General features: G+C 35.8%; 1 protein-coding gene across 1 annotated transcript in view; it reads right to left on the bottom strand.

The window, feature by feature from the left end:
- Positions 1-6,616: 6,616 nt before the first annotated feature.
- The window catches only part of NETO2 (neuropilin and tolloid like 2), a 36,310-nt gene continuing 25,132 nt past the window's right edge, over positions 6,617-17,794 (bottom strand). Inside the window, exons 8-9 of the mRNA XM_042797765.1 lie at positions 13,795-13,908; positions 6,617-10,806 (exon numbers count right to left, since the gene is read on the bottom strand). Coding sequence (XP_042653699.1) covers positions 10,226-10,806; positions 13,795-13,908 — 695 coding nt within the window. The 3' untranslated portion in view covers positions 6,617-10,225. The remainder of the gene's footprint in view (positions 10,807-13,794; positions 13,909-17,794) is intronic.

The raw sequence follows: 17,794 nt of genomic DNA, 5'->3' as shown, positions 1-17,794 counted from the left end.
TGCCTGCATCATGAAAGAGGCATTGTGGTCAGATTATTTTTTTTTTTTCTGCTCTTATACCGCTTATATACTACAAACCCATTATACTTGTTTTGCAGCACAAATGAGAGTAGTGGTTGCACTTTGCCCAAAGACAACAGGAAGTAGTCTCATGTATCAAGTGGAGACAGTTAGCTATTCAGTAACTGGGTAACTTCTGTGTGTTGGTGATTTTTTTTCTTCCCTCTAGATAAAGTAGTTATTTGTAAGTAGTTTTTTAATACTGTTCTTTCTTTGTTGTTGTTGTTGGGCTTTTTCAGTTTGTGTTTGTTTTGGTTTGATTTTTCTTTTTCCCCCTGCACTGGAAAAGTACCTTTGTCAAATTGCCACAATCCTGTTTTGGAGGAAATAAAATGAGAAAAAATGAAGTTTCTTTTCAGTGATGTGCATGCTGTCTTGTTTCAAGAGTGCAATACAGTCTGAAGTTGAAAAGCCTAAGGAGAATCTTTCATGTCTGCTGTAACATTTCAAAGTAAAACTGAGTTTTGTAGGAAACTAGTATTGTCACACAATTGGAAATGTTCAGGGCAAACAGTTAATATTTTATTACTGCATCCATGAAATTAATAGGCAAACTTGCTCTCAAATGACTAGACCAAGAAAACACAGTGAACAATGGCAGAATTAGAAGGAAAATCCATGACTCCTGACAGAAGAGTTAATGCTCTATCTTTTGAGTCTTGACTACATCAGTATCCCTTTCCAGTCAGTATTATTTTGTGATTTGATTGTAGTACAGTTGTGTGCTTAAAATTACAGTCCACAACTGCAGACAGAAATAATCTTGAAATTGTTGAAATAGTTGATGTAGAAAAGCAGGTACATAAATGCACCTTTATTCATGACCTTTACTAATTAATTTCTGAGTCTGCTAATATAATGGGTGCAGGAATTGTGTATTTGACTGATGACACTCCTCTCTGTTAATGCTATGACTTAGCACCATCATATGACTGCAAGTATTTTTTTCCTGTCTGTTGTTTGCTTATTGATTAGGCCCTCAGTGTGCTTTAGCTGGCATTAACAGAGGAACATAAGCCTTTCATTTGTATGCTTACCGGGATGTGAAGAGAGAGTTCTGCTCTCACTTGGACCACTGTCACTTGTGAGCAGTCTAATGAAATAAGTGAGCTATGCAACTTCTGTAAATGAAATAAGAAGTATTTATCTTGTCTCTCCACTCAGTCTTGTTAGTAGAAAGAGAAATTTAGATATAGGAAATAACTTCTCCACAGTCAGAGATGGGAAAAATCATTAATGTAATTGTGAAGGGGGCACAGAATGCTTATTGATTCATTTCTGCCTTGGCCCACTGGACTTAAAAGCCAGAAATGCACATTGATACAGCAATTCAGTGAACTGCTGTTTAGTGAATTAATTTTCTAAAAGCCTCTGTTTTGGTAGGGGTGTAATTGAAGCATCATTCCTTCTTCCAGAGTAAGTCAGAATTTAGAGGAATATTTTCTTAATATTTTCTTTCCCTCTGTATGAGCTGTGTCTACAGCTTAAAGGATTTATTAAGAAGCCTTTTTACTTGTTTGTGTTCGGGGGGGAGGGAAGTTATTTCTTTGATGTTCCCAAGTCTTTCCACATAACTGGATTAAACCCTGAAGCCGTGTTAAGCAAAAGCTGTGACAGTAATGTACCTTAATATGTTTCCCCAAAGACTGATGTGATGAGCTATTAAAGCTGACCTCTCTTCAGTTGTTTGAATATCTTTATTCTCTACATATCCATACATTATTAATATTTAATGCTGATAGTAAGCTGCTAATAAAACCAGAAATACTTAACTCTTTTCTTAGATTTTTCCACAATATCCTTCCTTCTCTCCTGTATACATACTTTCAAAAATTTAGATTGTCTAAGATGAAGCTATCCATATTTTAAATTGTATGTGTAGATTCTTACAGGGTTGCTGGATAACTGTTTAACAGATTGTCTTCCCTATTTGCTATAGATATTAATGGGTTAGTATTTCAAATACCTGCTACAGGAGCATAATATACTTTCAGATGTTTGAGTTTGAATATGAATTGTTATCTGCATGAAGACAGAAGAGAGCGGTAGTCAGATGGAGAGAGCTTTTGGTCAGATGGAGTGAAGGACAAGGATAGAAAGTATTTTCACAATCAACAGCTTTAATGGATGCTAATACTGGAGCAAAAAGAGCTGGCAGGCTTTGGCAGCATATTCAATCTATTATTATTTGAGTTAACATTGACATGAAACGCTAATGAAGATGTAACATTTGTTTAGACATGCTGTATAGACACATTATTGGACACAAGACCCCTTTTGATGAGGGAATAGGTTTAGCTGTTTTTTAAACATTTGCTGTTGTAGCATGCTAAAGAGGACAATATTATTGAACAATCAGATTTGTCTGGACTTAAGAGGTTTTTTGCACTAGAAACAAGGAACTTGATCTTTGATCTGTTTTATGCACCACCAGAATCATGAACGATGTGAATATCTCTGCAACCCTCTGTTACAGTGTGAAACCTTCAGTGGTGTCAGTATAGGAAAATGAGATCATTAGATGGGTGATAAACTTCACTGGTAATAAATGAAACAAATCTTGCAGTAGAAGAGTGAAGTGTTTAATAATGCTATAGTTTTCTTTGAGCTCTAGAAAAGTAAACCTATTTCCAGCTTTATTGGTGTTAGAGACACATATGAGTTATGCCTTGGGTTATATATACAATTGAATTTTTCATCCCTTTGTAGACTGTTATTGTGTAGTATCTGTTCTGATACTTTTGTAACTCAACCTTTCTCTATTTATACTTTCCTACCGAGTTTTTGCCTTTCTGAAAGGGTTTATGACAAAGACTTTCTCTCAGAATCCTTTTAAAAAAGAAGCATTAGATCAGTTCTGGCATTTTACTTATGGAACTTGGCTACTGGGAACAGAGAGAACCTGGTTTAATTTAATTTGCTAAATCGTCTTTCAATTTTTTGATTCTGGGCATTATCCATTAATATTCTTACAATGTCTTCCTCAAAATGGAAAAAAAAAATCAATAAGCACATCTGACCTTAAAAACAGGGGTTTGATATTAATCAAAACAGGATCCCTAACATAATATATTACCCGTCCAAATAGCCCTCTGGATGTTTGGGTCTGTCTTGAAATATTTCAACTTGAGTGTGGTTTAGGGTTAAAAAGTATTTCAGTTAGTTCAATGAAGCTAATGTCTGTTGTTCATAGGGGATCCAGCTCTAGTTCCTTAGGAGATGGTATGATTTTTCTGGTTGTTTATCCACTGAATCTTGTGGGCTTTATATTAGACCCCAAAATTTGACTCCTGCCTGAGAGGGAATCAAAGCCATGTATTTTTATTTTCCCCTCGATATGTTGTATCAGGTATTTCTGGTAAGGTTGGCGTGGGGCCCACAGGCAAGATTGCCATTCATTTCAGATATTCTTCCATCATTACTTAAAGTGCTTCCCTGATGAAAGAAGAGAAAGTAGCCTCATGGTTAGGCAAGCAGAAGACTAGTTATTACATTTTCAAATATAAGGCAGACAAGTTCTGCTTTGAGACAGGCTTGGCTTTCTGCCACTTCCTTCAGCCATTCTAAACTGCTCTTCATAATTCAACAAGGCAACCAAATAATCTTCATTTTTGTGTAAATTTACATAATTTTTTCATTATACTGTAAATCTGAAGTGGCTGTTCCTTATCTTTCACTTTTTTGGCAATATTAATTTCTATGTAGTCCTACAGTAAGGATAAGCCATGACCCCCAGCTCTGATTCAAATAAAATGGAATTCAATCACATATTTTTGTTTTAGTAGCCCTCGTTTGATCACACTGAGTATTTTTGTTTGTTTTTAAATGATGCACGATCTTTATAGGAATAGGAAAATTAATGTAGAAATATCTTCTACAGGCTTTCTACTTCTCATTAATGTTCCCTTAAGCCTTGAGGGCTGCTTGTTAGCTTGAGCTCCCTGTTTGATACTGTTGCTAAAGAACAGTTGGTAGACTTTATTTGTGTTCCTGAGGGGAGGAGAGAGTACTGAAAAAGAAGTGGTTTTGTGCTTTTTGTTTCTCTTGTTGAGTGTTACTATTTGCCGACTGTACTGCAGTAGCATTATAAGTGGTGCTGAAATGGTATTAAATCTGGATGTTACACATCTGGCAACTTGTAATATAAACTATTCTATGAATGTATGTAATGCAGCTTTTGATACTTTTATAAATTGACATTAAAACCTGGCACTTCATAACTAAGCACAGTAATGCAATATTTAAATCTACCTATCATAACTCTTTGTGGGCAAGAAATCCGCATGCTTACTTTAGAGAACACTTTATCTTATGATGCTAATAGTTAAGGGAAAGTTGGAACTACAGTATAAAAAAAACCCAAACAAACTGAACATGTGTGTTCTAACAATTAATAAAGATTAACTCATGTTTGGGTTCTGCTAGTTCAAGTAAGGGATACTAATGTCTGTCCTTGCTCCCACTCTGATGTGGCAAGTGCAGTACAGTAAAGCTTTCCAAGTTTGCAGCTTTATTAGTTCTGGATCTTAGAGGCAAACAACTTTTCTGTTATTACTACTTCTTTTCGCAGATTTAATGTCTGAATGGTTGTATTCACACTTTTCAAAACAGACATAAATGCAGAAATATCTGGGAGAATATGGTAATCTTAGGAGTCATATATAGCTCTAAAAATTACCTAATATATGAAATTATTTTAAGTATTCATTACTTTTTGATTTGTTTACTATACACTTGAATTTTACGTAGGTATTTTTTTACTGTTCTTGTATAGTCCAGAATTTCCTTCACTGTTAAGGATAAAACTTACTGATGACAGAAAACAACCTGTGCAGAATCCTTTGCCTCTAAGTGCAAAGCAAACATCTTCACTCTACTAGATCTCTTTGTTTTTCATTACTACAGAAAAATTAAAATTACTTGGCTTCGCCTCAGGCCTTCATATTGCTCTGTTGGGTTATTAAACATAGAGTGGAGAGCCAGTAATGAGTGGTATTGCTTATGTACCTTGTCTGTTTGTTCTTTACAAATAGAAGATTCATTACAGTGTTTAAGAGACTTGGGTTTTGTTTGACTTGTTGTTTTAAGGATCTCTTATTCTCATAATTGCTTTCAAGAGTATTTTCCTGCTTTTTTTCACCCCCATTAATCACTAAATCATCTTTTTATATAATGATCAGTAGTAATTGAGAATGCTATCCAGTAGACTCAGTAAACTGGCTTCGTCCAAATTATTAGGAGTATTGAGGGTGTTTACTGAAGTGAGGGAACCTAACACAGTGGTTAAGTAGAATTGTGTTACCTTGAGAGTAATTTGGGTGTGTCGAAGGGCCTGTTAAACATTGTCTCAAAATACTAACCACTGGACATTTCTATTGTCTCCCATTCTGTATTTAAAACAAAGAACTCTTTAATTTTCAAATCCTGGCTCTGCAAATAGCCTTCTTAAATTTTTGTACAATTTGATGTGCTTTGCCAGTGGAACTGAAAGGAGGCTGATGATCTGGATTCCTGTGTTATTCATAGGAGAATGTAGTAGTTATTAAAGACAAGTGTTATGAGCAAACTGAGTGTGATAACCAGGGGCAAACTAAACCCTCTCACATAAAAAAAAAAGATGCCCTTTTAATTCTGATATTACTTCCCCATAAAATACTAAACCTTGAGTATGTATTCTGTTCCAGTTTAGCCTTATTCATTTGAGGTTAAGGAGATAATCCAATGGGCTTTGAGTTTTCCTTGTAGTCTCTTTTCAGGTAAAAAATAAGCTGCAGTATAAACTCAAAAATTAACATAATGCTTAAATGCTGAAATGCTGTGGTTTAATGATAAATACTTCTACAATGTAATACTTGCTTCTGAATGCATCTGGAAGGAAAACAGAAGCAACTGTCATATAGGTGAAGATGTACTTTGAGGCTAATTATAAGATGTAATTAATATGTTTCTATATACAAATTAATAAAAAAGTGAAATAAGATGTAACACTTCAAAGATGTCTAGGAAACCTGTGTTTGGGAGGAGAAGTAGTTCAGCGAAGATGGTATGATGTGCATCCTTTAAGTACACTGACAACATTAACAGCTCTTCTTCAGAAGGCATGATTGAGATTCCAAAGCAGCAAATTATTTTGAGTTTTGAGGTCTGTTGGTCTTAGGTACCTATGATTTGGTTTATTATAATACATTATTTTTTCTTGAACAGAATTTGACATCAATTTTTTTATGGGTTTCTGCAGTGTAAAAGCTATTGTCATAAATTATGTGATGGTAATGGAAAGACATACAAAGACATCAAGTTCTTACTTTGTGTCTCCCTTAGCCTGGCTCTGTAAGAAAAGACTTGTAAAAACTAAGATGTTTTATCTGATATATGGTAGATTATCTTAAATAGCTAGATAAGAGGGAACAAGTTGATAGTTCATAAATGACCGTTGTTAGTGCTGATGTAAGAAACAGATGGAAAACAGATTTTTAAGCTGATTCTGTAAAATTGAGTGTAGCAAAGGAATCTGTGAAAATAAACTTGCAGTTCCATGGTGACACAGAACCATGTATTAGAGCATATTGACATGTAATTTATTTGTGTATTTATAGGGTGGGATTTACACTATAGAGATCATCATTGGAAACAACAGAAACAGCAGTTTTAAAGATAAGAGATTTATATTGTCAAATTGAGATAGGTGCTATAAATACCAATTTCTCAAAGCATAAATCAAATCAAAGAAAGGTTTTTGGTTTTAAAATCCCTTGTTGCATTATAATTAATACTCAGTTTTAACAGTGTGATCTCAATGTAAAATCATCTTATCTTTCAGGCTGACACAGATAAGAAATTTTGTTTTGGTAAAGAGTCTACAATCACAGGGCTCATACATAAACTTTGAAATAAGGACATGTAACAGTAAACGGATTTGACTGAGTGTTGCTGTGAACAGATACATCGGGATTGACTAATAAGGAATGTATTGTTAACACAAGGTATCAGAGATACGGGTACAATTGAGTGCAAAATCAGAATGCTCCCAGAAATGTATCGCTTTAAGATGGTGACAATGGAAATACAGTAATACTACTTAGATATTGCAAAAGTATGACAGTGGATGGGGTTTGTTAATGCCAAAAAAAAAAGTTTAAAGACCACATCAGCTCCAACTGGATTGAGACTGCAAAACCAAAATTAGATTATTTTGCTGAAAATGTCAGCTTTCTGCACTCTAATACCAAGCAGTCCACCCACTTAATTTTTCTCTGTAGTGAAAGGAATTTAATTACACTGGAAGTGGAATTATGGCTTTAATAGTTACCACTCATTCTTAAAGCACAGCTAATTAATTGAACCCAACATTACAGTAAGGTGTATAGGCATACTAGTTTTTAAACACACCACATGCAAGTTTCCCTTTCAGACTTCTAGGTTCAATGTTAATTTCACCTTGCTTCTAATAAAACAAGGACTGGTATTTAATTTTCCTGCCCTTAATATTCATAGAAACCTATGGAAATCATTATCCCTTTGGGTTTCTCTCTGGGATCTGTTCAAGTCCACAGCTATTGCCAGAGTAAGTGTTGGGTCTGCTATTACAGAAATCCTGCAAAGCTCCCTCCAGGAGAGTTTTTGCACTCTATTGCGAATCAGGAGCAGGTGTTAACTAGGCAAGAGTATCTTGCCTTCATACTAAGGACAAAAAAACCCAGATTAGAAAGCAAGGAAGGGGGGAAAGTGAATCTTGTAGAGCTGGATTTGGGAATATTGGGAAAAGTTATGCACGGAAGATATGACTGGTTATGGGACCTCAGCTATGTGCTCTGGGGTAGCCAAAAAGCAGCCGTGTTCTGTCCATGTAACCGAAAAGTTCCAACTTTGACTGAAATATTATTCAGGTCATTTGGGAACTGATTCAACAGAGGTTTTCCCCTTCTTTTTGACAGACTTGGGCTTTGCAGGCTTGCTATTTGTTTTATTATTGCAGGTTTACTTTTCAAAGACAACATAACTTAAGAAAGAATAGGGATCACATTATTTTTATCACATGGACAAATATACCTTAAAAAGAAAATCTAATCATGCAAACCTAGCACCTACAAGAGTTATATAGGCAAAAATGACCTGTGTAAAACTACATATTACTTGTTGACAGAATCTGGAACTAAGAGACTGTCGCAAATAACATTGTGTATCATATAGGTCATGGTGAGATATTTATTACTGAAATCAGTAAGAAGTAAATGAAATCGGTCAAGAAATGTTTTAATTAAACATTCAAAAATTTTCAAGTCAAAATTAACTAGATTTTTAAACACTTGTCTTCTGCATGAAGTGCATCTAAAAATAATGCTAATTTTCATTCTCTCAAATTTAAATGCATTCTGGGACCAGCACAAAAACTGACACCCGGATACAGCCTTAGGGGTCTGGTCTATGAACCTCTGATTAAGTTCTTTATAGATATTAGACAGGGCTCATTCTGAATTTGGGAAGTGTTGAAGATACTCAATTCCATACACACACCCCCCTTTTTTTTTTTTTTTCTCCCCTTAAACTTCTTAGATTCTAAGCATTTGTAAAAAATATCTTTTTTCTTTGTCATTCTGATGTAAATCTGTGATTACTGCTGCTCATTTTTTTATTTTAAAGAAAAGATTTTTCAGTTGCTAGGGTCATTTTTTTTTTTTTTTTGTACTACAGTCAATATAACAAACATACGTTTGTAAATAAAAGATATGCCCAGTACAAGCTGGTAGGTCATCTTTAGTGAAAGGTTTCCTGTTAAGAAAATATCAGAATAAACCCAAACAAACCAGGGAATAAAGTGTAGGCTAATGTGGAAGTCATATTAAGTATTCTTGGTAAATTGTGATGTATGCAGCAGCCGCTGCATGTTATTCAGAGCTGCTAATAGGGACACTGAAACAAGCCTGCTGTACAGGTGCTATATTTTGATTTAATAAATAGTCTGTACAGTATCAAACTATATAAAAAGTTTAAAAATCACAATGAGAATTATAATATTTTAAAAATTTTTCTATATTGTAAAAATTTTAAAATTAGGTCCAAACCACCATTAAAAAAGGTATGAAATGTGCAATTTTGCAAGTGGAAACAAGGGGCACAATAAGGGTTCCATAAGGATAAATAAGAGTTGCTTTGTGATTTTTCTTTGTTTCCAGTATCTTCACATACACTTGGTAATCACACAGACCTTAGAGCAGTTCTCTTCAGGCAAGTAGGACACGAGCTAAAAGTATCATCACTGATTTCAGTAGGGAAGATTGGCTGCAATAAGGAGTAAAAGGCTATTTTAAGAGACAAATGTACAGTACAGTCTATTTATGTAAATACTTGGAAAATGCAGGAACAAAACTGTTTTCTAATTACAGAGCTGTGAAATCAGTGAGCCATATGGATCTATAATATATGGCAGAGTATTTTAAAATCCTAAACCTTCTTGAAAGAAAACTGTTGTAAGTCTGCATCTAGAATAACACGAGTACTTGTGTTTTAAACCAAAAGCTGCAAAGATTATATATTTCCAAATATACTAAAATTAATATAACTCAATATTTTTAAAAGGCAGTAATCCTTTACACTTATTTCTCACAAAGCAGAGTGAGGAACTTATAATTAAAGGCAATATAAATGGTTGGCAAGATGAAACAGATGGCTGTAACGTAATTCTTGAGTCTTAACTGGCACTTAACACTAACTCTACTTTCAATTTGACAAATACAGTAAGACATCTATGTTGACATACACGTGGTGCACTTAACTACTTTTATTTATGTAACTGAGGTATTAAAATTGTCTTGAAAAGCAGACATCTAAAGAAGAGAAAATGATATGAGGAAGAAAATAGTAGTCATTGATTTCAGTGTTCACTGATTAGTAGTTGTTTTTTTTTCTTCCAATATTCTTAACTTGTATTTGCCATGCAAAGTCTCTGTCTTTTTCCTCCACCAGATAGGTAGCTTGGAAAGATGGGAGGAAATCCACCATTTTCCATCAAGAATTAGTTATGAAGACTTTTTTTTTTTTTTAAATGAAGTATAATAAGCTAAAAGTGTGTGCATATCACACGCTGCATATAGTACACTTTTAATATATACACTGTCATTATACACAAGCATCTTGTATATACACTGATACCACCTTCACTAGGAAATTAAAAGTCAATAGATAATGAACCTTGTGCCGTATCTTCTCTTCCTCTAACATAGATTTCACATGGAATCTCCTCCATCACCCTGTCTTCTATGACTTGCTCAGGGCAATCATGCGCTTGTTTGAAGGTGTAACTACTTTTCTTGAATGTGCTATTAAACGTTTTCATTGGCTGAGGCTGTGCAAAATCATTGCGAAAGGGAAGTTCCATGGAGCTGAGGTTTGTCCTGCTTTGTTTTATATTAGAGGCCTGGGAGCCACAGTGGTGGTCATGAATGCATCTGGAAGCTGTTGAAGGGCGTCTCATTTTCTGGTAGTTTTCAAGTTCTTCTGATAAATCCGCCAAATCCGCAGAAATTTCTTTGTCCCTTAGTGAAAATAGTTCATAATGTGGAGGATCAAATACTTCTTGGAAACCAGTTTTATTGAAAGCAGTCTTGCAAGCCATTACCTTTTTGCGAGGTTGCTTTACTTGTACTAGAATTGAAATGATGAGAAGAACTAAAACTATCCCTGATGTGATGCCAATGATTGTTCCATGAGTTTTGGTGATTTGCTCAAACAATCCAGTCTTTTTCTTTTCTGTAAAGCAAAAGCAAGGATTATGTTAAGGCTTTTGTTATTTTCCCCACTTTTGATCACATATTAAAGCAAAGCAAGCTGTACTGTGATTGCCATATAAGTCCTGCATTAATGAAATGACTTATTGTCGCTGGAGACTAGACCCGTATGTCAGTGGGATTTATCATACTGGATCTGTGCATTTGTTCAGCAAGTCTAATTCCCTGTCTGCATTAGTGGCTACCATATGATAATTCAGTGGCTGGTGGAACTCTGTGGTGAGTGCATGCTGTCTCAGCTGGGATGTGGCTTCACTCCTGAACCTATACTGATATTCCCAAATCCACAAGTTAAACAGGATTTTATACAGCTACAGATGATGCTTCTTTTAACATGCTTGGCTCCTGCTGGTAACATTCCCATTGATGTCAGTAGAAGGAAATCTAGATTTAAAATTATCTAGTTCTTCAAAAGTGAAATATTATCATAGTGGTAAGACTGACTGTACTATCTGTTTTCATATCTCTTGGAAACTTAATAACTGTGTCTGTTGTGTAAATCTTTTATATGTATTTCAACACAGAGAGCTTTAGTATAGATATATTACAGTTTTAACAGTCCAGTAATCAAATCAGCTGGGAAAATAAAAAGGGGGAGGGAGGCAAGGGGGAACTAACCAACCCAAATCATATGGCACTTTTGGCTAGTACTTCATATGACAACACACAAGATGGCAGCATCAGAACAAGATGGTTTTCCATACTTTAAAGTTCTTATTTAATGATTAAAATTTTCTGGATGGATTTCTGTTCTGTAAGTGTATTTGTCAAGGGGACTTAAAGAATTCTATGCTGAGCCTCTGCAACATTCACTAGTGGGGAAGAAAAGCATTTAAGACTCTGCAGAAGAAAATGTAGTAGCCTAAATGTTACATATGATTTTCGGGTATCTGGCTCCTGGCACCTGGATATGTGTTATGCACCTAAATACTCCACACAGTGCATGGAAAGAGTTATATACCCTTATACACGATTTTAAACAATCCATATACTAAACAGAGTCCCAAGGAACTGGCTAATAAGTTATGTCTGAAATACAGTTCTAATTCTTAGGTTGTTTATTCTGAGTTGTATTTATGTCTTTAATGTGAAGGAAGATATCCTGCCTTGTCCTGCCTAGCTTACAACTTAGTGTTACCATACTTTGTGGGAGGTAGGAATTTCAGTGCTATGGCTGTTTGCTCATCTGCATCTAGGTTACTTCTTGGAAGATACTCTAATCAAAAAGTTGCTATGCAAAAGGTGTTGTTGTCTTCAGTCTCTTAAAAGAAATTAATAGAGAAGGCAGTTGTGTGCAATTTTTGTATTACTGGGTTTAGGCATAAGATAGGTCACAATGTGCTCAGATTTAGGTATCTATCGATGTGGACTAAATGAGAACTCTGGGTGCTTGCAGGAATTGAGCACAGTTGTGAGAAGCTTTCTTTTTAAGGCTAGATATTTCTCGTTTGGTTGCGGCAGTCTCCCTTCAGTCTACTTCAACTGGCAATATGGATCCAGTCTTCAGCTGCCCCTTTATCTGCTGTGCAAGTATTAAAGCAGAATTTAGACTGTATTAAACATGACGCATGCTTGGTTACTCAGCACCAGATACAGCAATTTACAAATATTGGGAAAGACATTTTCTTCACATTGCGATAGGGTTTTTATGGAATTAATTTTTAAAATGCTGTGGTACGTGACTGAAGTGTGGATCCTAGGCAAGATTCTAGAAAACAGCTGGTAGAGATGGGAAGGAGATCTGGAAATTGCACTTAGGAGGGAACATTGAATATTATCAAAGATAATGATTGTTTAGAGGAAGCTTACTTCCACACTAAAAACTTGGGAGTTACGGATCAGTTTTGATAACTGGAAAGCTTCCACAATATACCTAGCATTAGAGTATTTATTACTGGTGTGATTTCTGTTTGTTTGTCCAAAATGCAATTTCAAAGTAGTTTTAAAAACATTTACTAAAAAATTTAAGCTGGATTTGTGTGTTAAAGTCATTTTATTGCAAGATTTTCCATAGAGAAGGTTTTGACCCTTCCTGCAGGGTCAATTTATCTTTGAAATGAAGTACCTATTTAAATCTTTTAGGAGTTGCGTTCAGTCCTATTTATGCCATTCTATCAGACAAAAAAAAAAAAAAAAACAAGCGCAAATTTGTTGTTTTATTGTTTTAGCAAGAAAAAATGTTGCCCTTAAACTGTTTTTGTTCCAACTCTGAAAATTCAGCTACTGTTGAAGCACAGATGAATATATATGTGCTTTAGCAGAGTAACAATTTCCTCAAGTCATGAGAATGTTTTCTATAAAACCTGATACTGAAGCAAGTCTCTACTGTAACCATGATGATTTAAACAATACTCCCTACCCCATGTTTTAGAAGCAGCGATTTATGTGTCTGCTTTCCATAAGCAATGACTTCTTGCTTCCGAACAATTCCTCCTTCCTCCCACCCTTTCTCACACCCTATGCAGTAGTTGCATTTACTCTGAGTTAGTCTGTGATTAATTTTAAAATTTGTGTTTGAAGATTGTTGCTTCTATTTCAGCACTAAGAAAGGATTTCCGTGTTTGAAGGCTTGTCTGTCTTTTTCCAGCTCTCTAATTTTTTCTGTAGTAAAAGTTATTACCTGCCCCTATATGATCCTTACTTCATTTAAAGTTTAGAAATGGATAGGATGCAACCTGGCAAATACAAACTTCCGCTTTCTATTAAGCTGACATCTTTTTAAAATAGAGTATATGCTGAAGAGGAATAAATTTAATTATAAAGCAGTGAGATCAATACTCAGGATGCTTACATGTCTCATGAGTTTAAATAAAAAAAATTGGAACACCTTCCCGAGGATAGTAGAATAGCTGTCTTCAGCATATTTCCAGGAAAAAAGACATTTCATGACTTCCTTGAAAGGCAAACTGACCAGCCTAGCTTAGAAGGCTACACTTTGCACCATATTTACCTCTGCAGTGATTTTCATCCCAAGGGTATGCACAGTTTTGAATGCCATTGCAGACTAAAGAATTATTGATGCACATGTTGCTATGGCAGAAGTAAGTGTTGCCTGAGCAGGGAGCTGCAGGAGAGAAGAGAAAGAAAACATAGGGATTTTCAGCAATTGATGCATTGCAATAGAACTAGTGAATTCCTGGTTTTTTTGGTGTTTTTGTTTTTTTTTTTTTTTTTTTGTTTTTTTGGGTTTTTTTTGTTTTTTTTTTTTTTTTTTTGTTTTTAACTTGCATACTCCTCCTTTATCTGTGTCTCAAAAATAATCATTTTTACTGCACATCACTGATTATTGGATGATTTACTCTCTCTTCATGTGGTTGCTTTCAGCTATATTATCAATGCTACAAAAAAAAAAATTCTTGCTGAAAATGGGTAGCAGATACAGTCACAAAACACAAATAATGGAAGAAGGCTTTAATACGCGTCTTTAAAAACTCAATACTTAAAAATCACATGCTCACCATCAATTATATATTTATTCAATCTGCTGTGCATCTGCTATGTAGATGGTATAGCTGGTTGTGAGGCAGTTCCTGAATATCTGCATTTTTAGAGCCCATTAATATCTTAAGGCAAATCAGATTTCAGCTTGTGGAGGACTGTTTCAGTAATTGCAAGAGATTTCAGTAACTAGAGGCATCTAAGTCATTCCTGCTTGCGAAGCAAAGCTCTTAGATACTCCTATTAGAGCTAATGCAGGGATTAAGAGAGAGTATGGTTTAGCTTTTTATCGATCTGTCTGTCTATATGTAGTTAGAAATTTGAAGAAATACATTAACTAGGAAGTTGTCCTAAAGATTTTATGTTTCTGTGAATGTTTGTTATAACTCCTTGACATTAGAAAAATATATTAAAAAAATAGTAATAATTCTTTTCAGGATGTTGTGTAACATACATAGAGAATTCTTTATGAATTCAGAGCATTAGGCAAAAAATTGATTTTCTCTCTGTAAGGTATTTTTATGGTAGAAATGTCTGTTATTAGTGCAGTCAGTTATCTATTAAACAGCAAAGATATATGATGGACGTTCTTCTGTTTGGTTTCATAGGAAGAATTTATTCTTGAGCAGTCTGGATTCTCTGCAATGTAATGTGAAACTCAAAGGGTACAGCAGAGGAGGGTGACTAGTCCTGAATACAGTGTGTTTCTCACTTATTCCTTCTGTGAGGCTTCAGAGTCTCAGTGACATAAAGAGGAGTTATGCATAGGAGAAAAGAAAATTCAAACACTTAATTCCGGATTTGCATTCCTTAAATCCAATATGCATTGTCTTCCCATTTCTTACTCCAATGAATTTTGGTAACCTATGCTTGTTGGTTTTAAGCTTTTGTATTAGCTTCCTGTTATTGCTTAACCCCTCGCAACCTGTCAAGAAGTTCCATGTGAGAAGCTTGTGCTTTAGTTGTACTACAGGTGCTGTAATACTTTAACATAATACAGAATGTATTTAGAGTGTATTTTGGAAGAGTTTAATGTAATTTCAGTGACAGTGAGTGTACAGGGATGGGGCTGGGAAAACCAAAGCCTGCCTGGAGTTGAATATAGTGAGGGACATGAAAGGCAGCAAGAAGGGCTTCGAGGGTATCAGCAACAAAAGGAAGGCCAAGGAAAATATGGGCCTGCTCCTGAGTGGGATAGGGGGGAGCTTCCCTTGATGCCTGGGAAGGTGATAGAGCAAGTAATACTGGAAGCCATTTCCAAATGTATCCGGGCTAAGAAGGTCATGGGGAATAGTCAGCACAGATTTATGACAAGGAAATCATGCTTGACCAACCTGATTGCCTTCAGTGATGAAATTACTAGTTTAGATCAGGAGAGAGCAGTGGATGTTGTATATCCCGACTTAAGCAAGGCTTTCAAATTGTATCCTATAATATCCTTGTAGAAAAACTGATGAAGTACAGGCTACATAGGAGGACAGTGAAGTGGACTGAAAACTGATTGACCTGCCAGGATTAAAGGGTTGTGATTAGAGGCACAAAGTCCAGCTGGAGGCAGTCACTAGTGATGTACCCCAGGGGTTAATACTGAGGCCAATACTGTTTAACCTCTTCATTAATGACCTGGACTTTGGGACAGAGTGTACCCTCAGAGAATTTGCAGATGATACAAAACTGGGAGGAGTGGCTGATAGGCCAGACAGTTGTGCTGCTGTTTGAGTCAGGCTGGAGAAATGGGTTGACAGGAGCCTCATGAAGTTCAACAAAGGGGAACAGAGAACTGCAGTTGTGGAGTAATAACTCCACATATGTGTACAGGCTGAGGGCCAGCCAGCTGGAAAGCAGCTCTGTAGATAAACACTTGGAAGTCCTTGTGGAGAGAAAGTGAAATGTGAGGCAGTGATGCACCCTTGTAGCAAAAAAAGCCAACAGCATCCTGAGCTCTGTTAGGATGAGGTGATTCCTCCCCTCTGCTCAGCGCTGGTGAGATCACATCTGGAGTGCTATGCTCAGTGTTGGGGTCACCAGTACAAGAGTGATGGGAGGAATCAGGGAAATGGCACGAAGATAAGGACTTGAACTATCTGACTTGACTGGTATGGTCAACCATGACATATGGGTTGCCCTGAGTGGTTGTGGAGTCTCCATCCTTGGAGATGTTCAGCAACTGGCTGCATATGGTCCTGGGAAACCTGTGCTCCTTGATTCTCTCCAAACAGAAAGACTTCCTAGTTAGATTTCTAAATCATCAGCCTTTTTTCAAGTATGTTTTATACTCACTTTGTTTCAAAGGCCAAACCATTTTTCAGTGAGACATGATTCAGCAGGACATTTTTTTAAGTTCAACCATGTAATTACCTGGTAAATGTAAGAATAAAATGAAACATTTTCCTACATTCAGACTTAACTATGTCTTTTAACTGTTTCACCAACTGCTACTTTTTAGGAAAGAAAATACCAAGGAACCTGGTTGTTGAGTTGTCAGTGTGCCCAAGTATGACCTACAGTGTAGCAAGAGTGGATACTAAGGCAATTAATATCATTAATGGTTTAAGGCACGATGTAAGCACTATTCTGTAAGCATCGTATGAAATCATGATGCATCATGATGTAAGCATTGTCCAAAATTATGCTGCAATTCAGTTCCAAAGGGATTCACACCTTTTCCCGGAAGTTCTAAATGATGACAGGCTAAAACTTATGCAAGAATATTAATCTAGATACGAAAACAAGTATCCCAGACAACCTAAAGCAATTCATAGAATGGGAAGATGTACTGAGTATTTCTAACCATTATACATATATAATGGGAGAGAGGCTAATAGTTAAAGCAGAAATGTTCAAGATGCAGATTACAAAAGAAAAGGCTCTTGTCCTTATTAGCACAGGTGGGGAGAAAAGAGGTAGTTTCTCCTTACGAATTTAGAAAGAACGATTGAGCAAACTTTACTTTATAAAGAATGAACAGGATCATAATTCAAAGAGACTAGCTTAAAAAGGCTATGCATGTTGTAGACTACAATATCTACTAAAATATTTCTGACTGTGAGATAAAGGAGGATCTATGAAACTCATATCCAGAGTGGTTGTCCTGGATCTGTGTGTATCTGCTGTTGTTTCAGTATGGAGCTGTAGTTCTAGAGGCACAGAGGAAGAATTATGATGTAAGACACAGTCCCTTTCTCATCTCCTTGAACATGGGAATTTTTTCATGTTTCTGTATTTTTGGATGATGCAAATGTGCCACTTCTCCATCTGCTAGCAGCCTCTATTTTACGTTCCTGTGTAGTCTCTTTAAGTTTTGGGGGGATGCCTTTTGTTCACAAGTTCATAGAGATGGGACAAATGGACTTCGTTTTCCTTTTGTTTGTTATTTGGAGAGTAAAAAGTCTAAAAGTCACAATGATTGATCCGTTCCAGTCCAGTATTTCAAGAATATAGCTGGATTCTTCTCGTAACAGCTGCCTAAGACTGGTGCAGTGTTCACAGTGTTTTTTGTAGCTAGCATTATT

The sequence above is a fragment of the Tyto alba genome, unplaced genomic scaffold, assembly GCF_018691265.1.
Source record: "Tyto alba isolate M040663 unplaced genomic scaffold, T.alba_DEE_v4.0 Super-Scaffold_26, whole genome shotgun sequence".
Taxonomy (NCBI): domain Eukaryota; kingdom Metazoa; phylum Chordata; class Aves; order Strigiformes; family Tytonidae; genus Tyto; species Tyto alba.
Note: the sequence above shows the minus strand (reverse complement) of the source record. Positions and strands in the feature narration are given on the sequence as shown.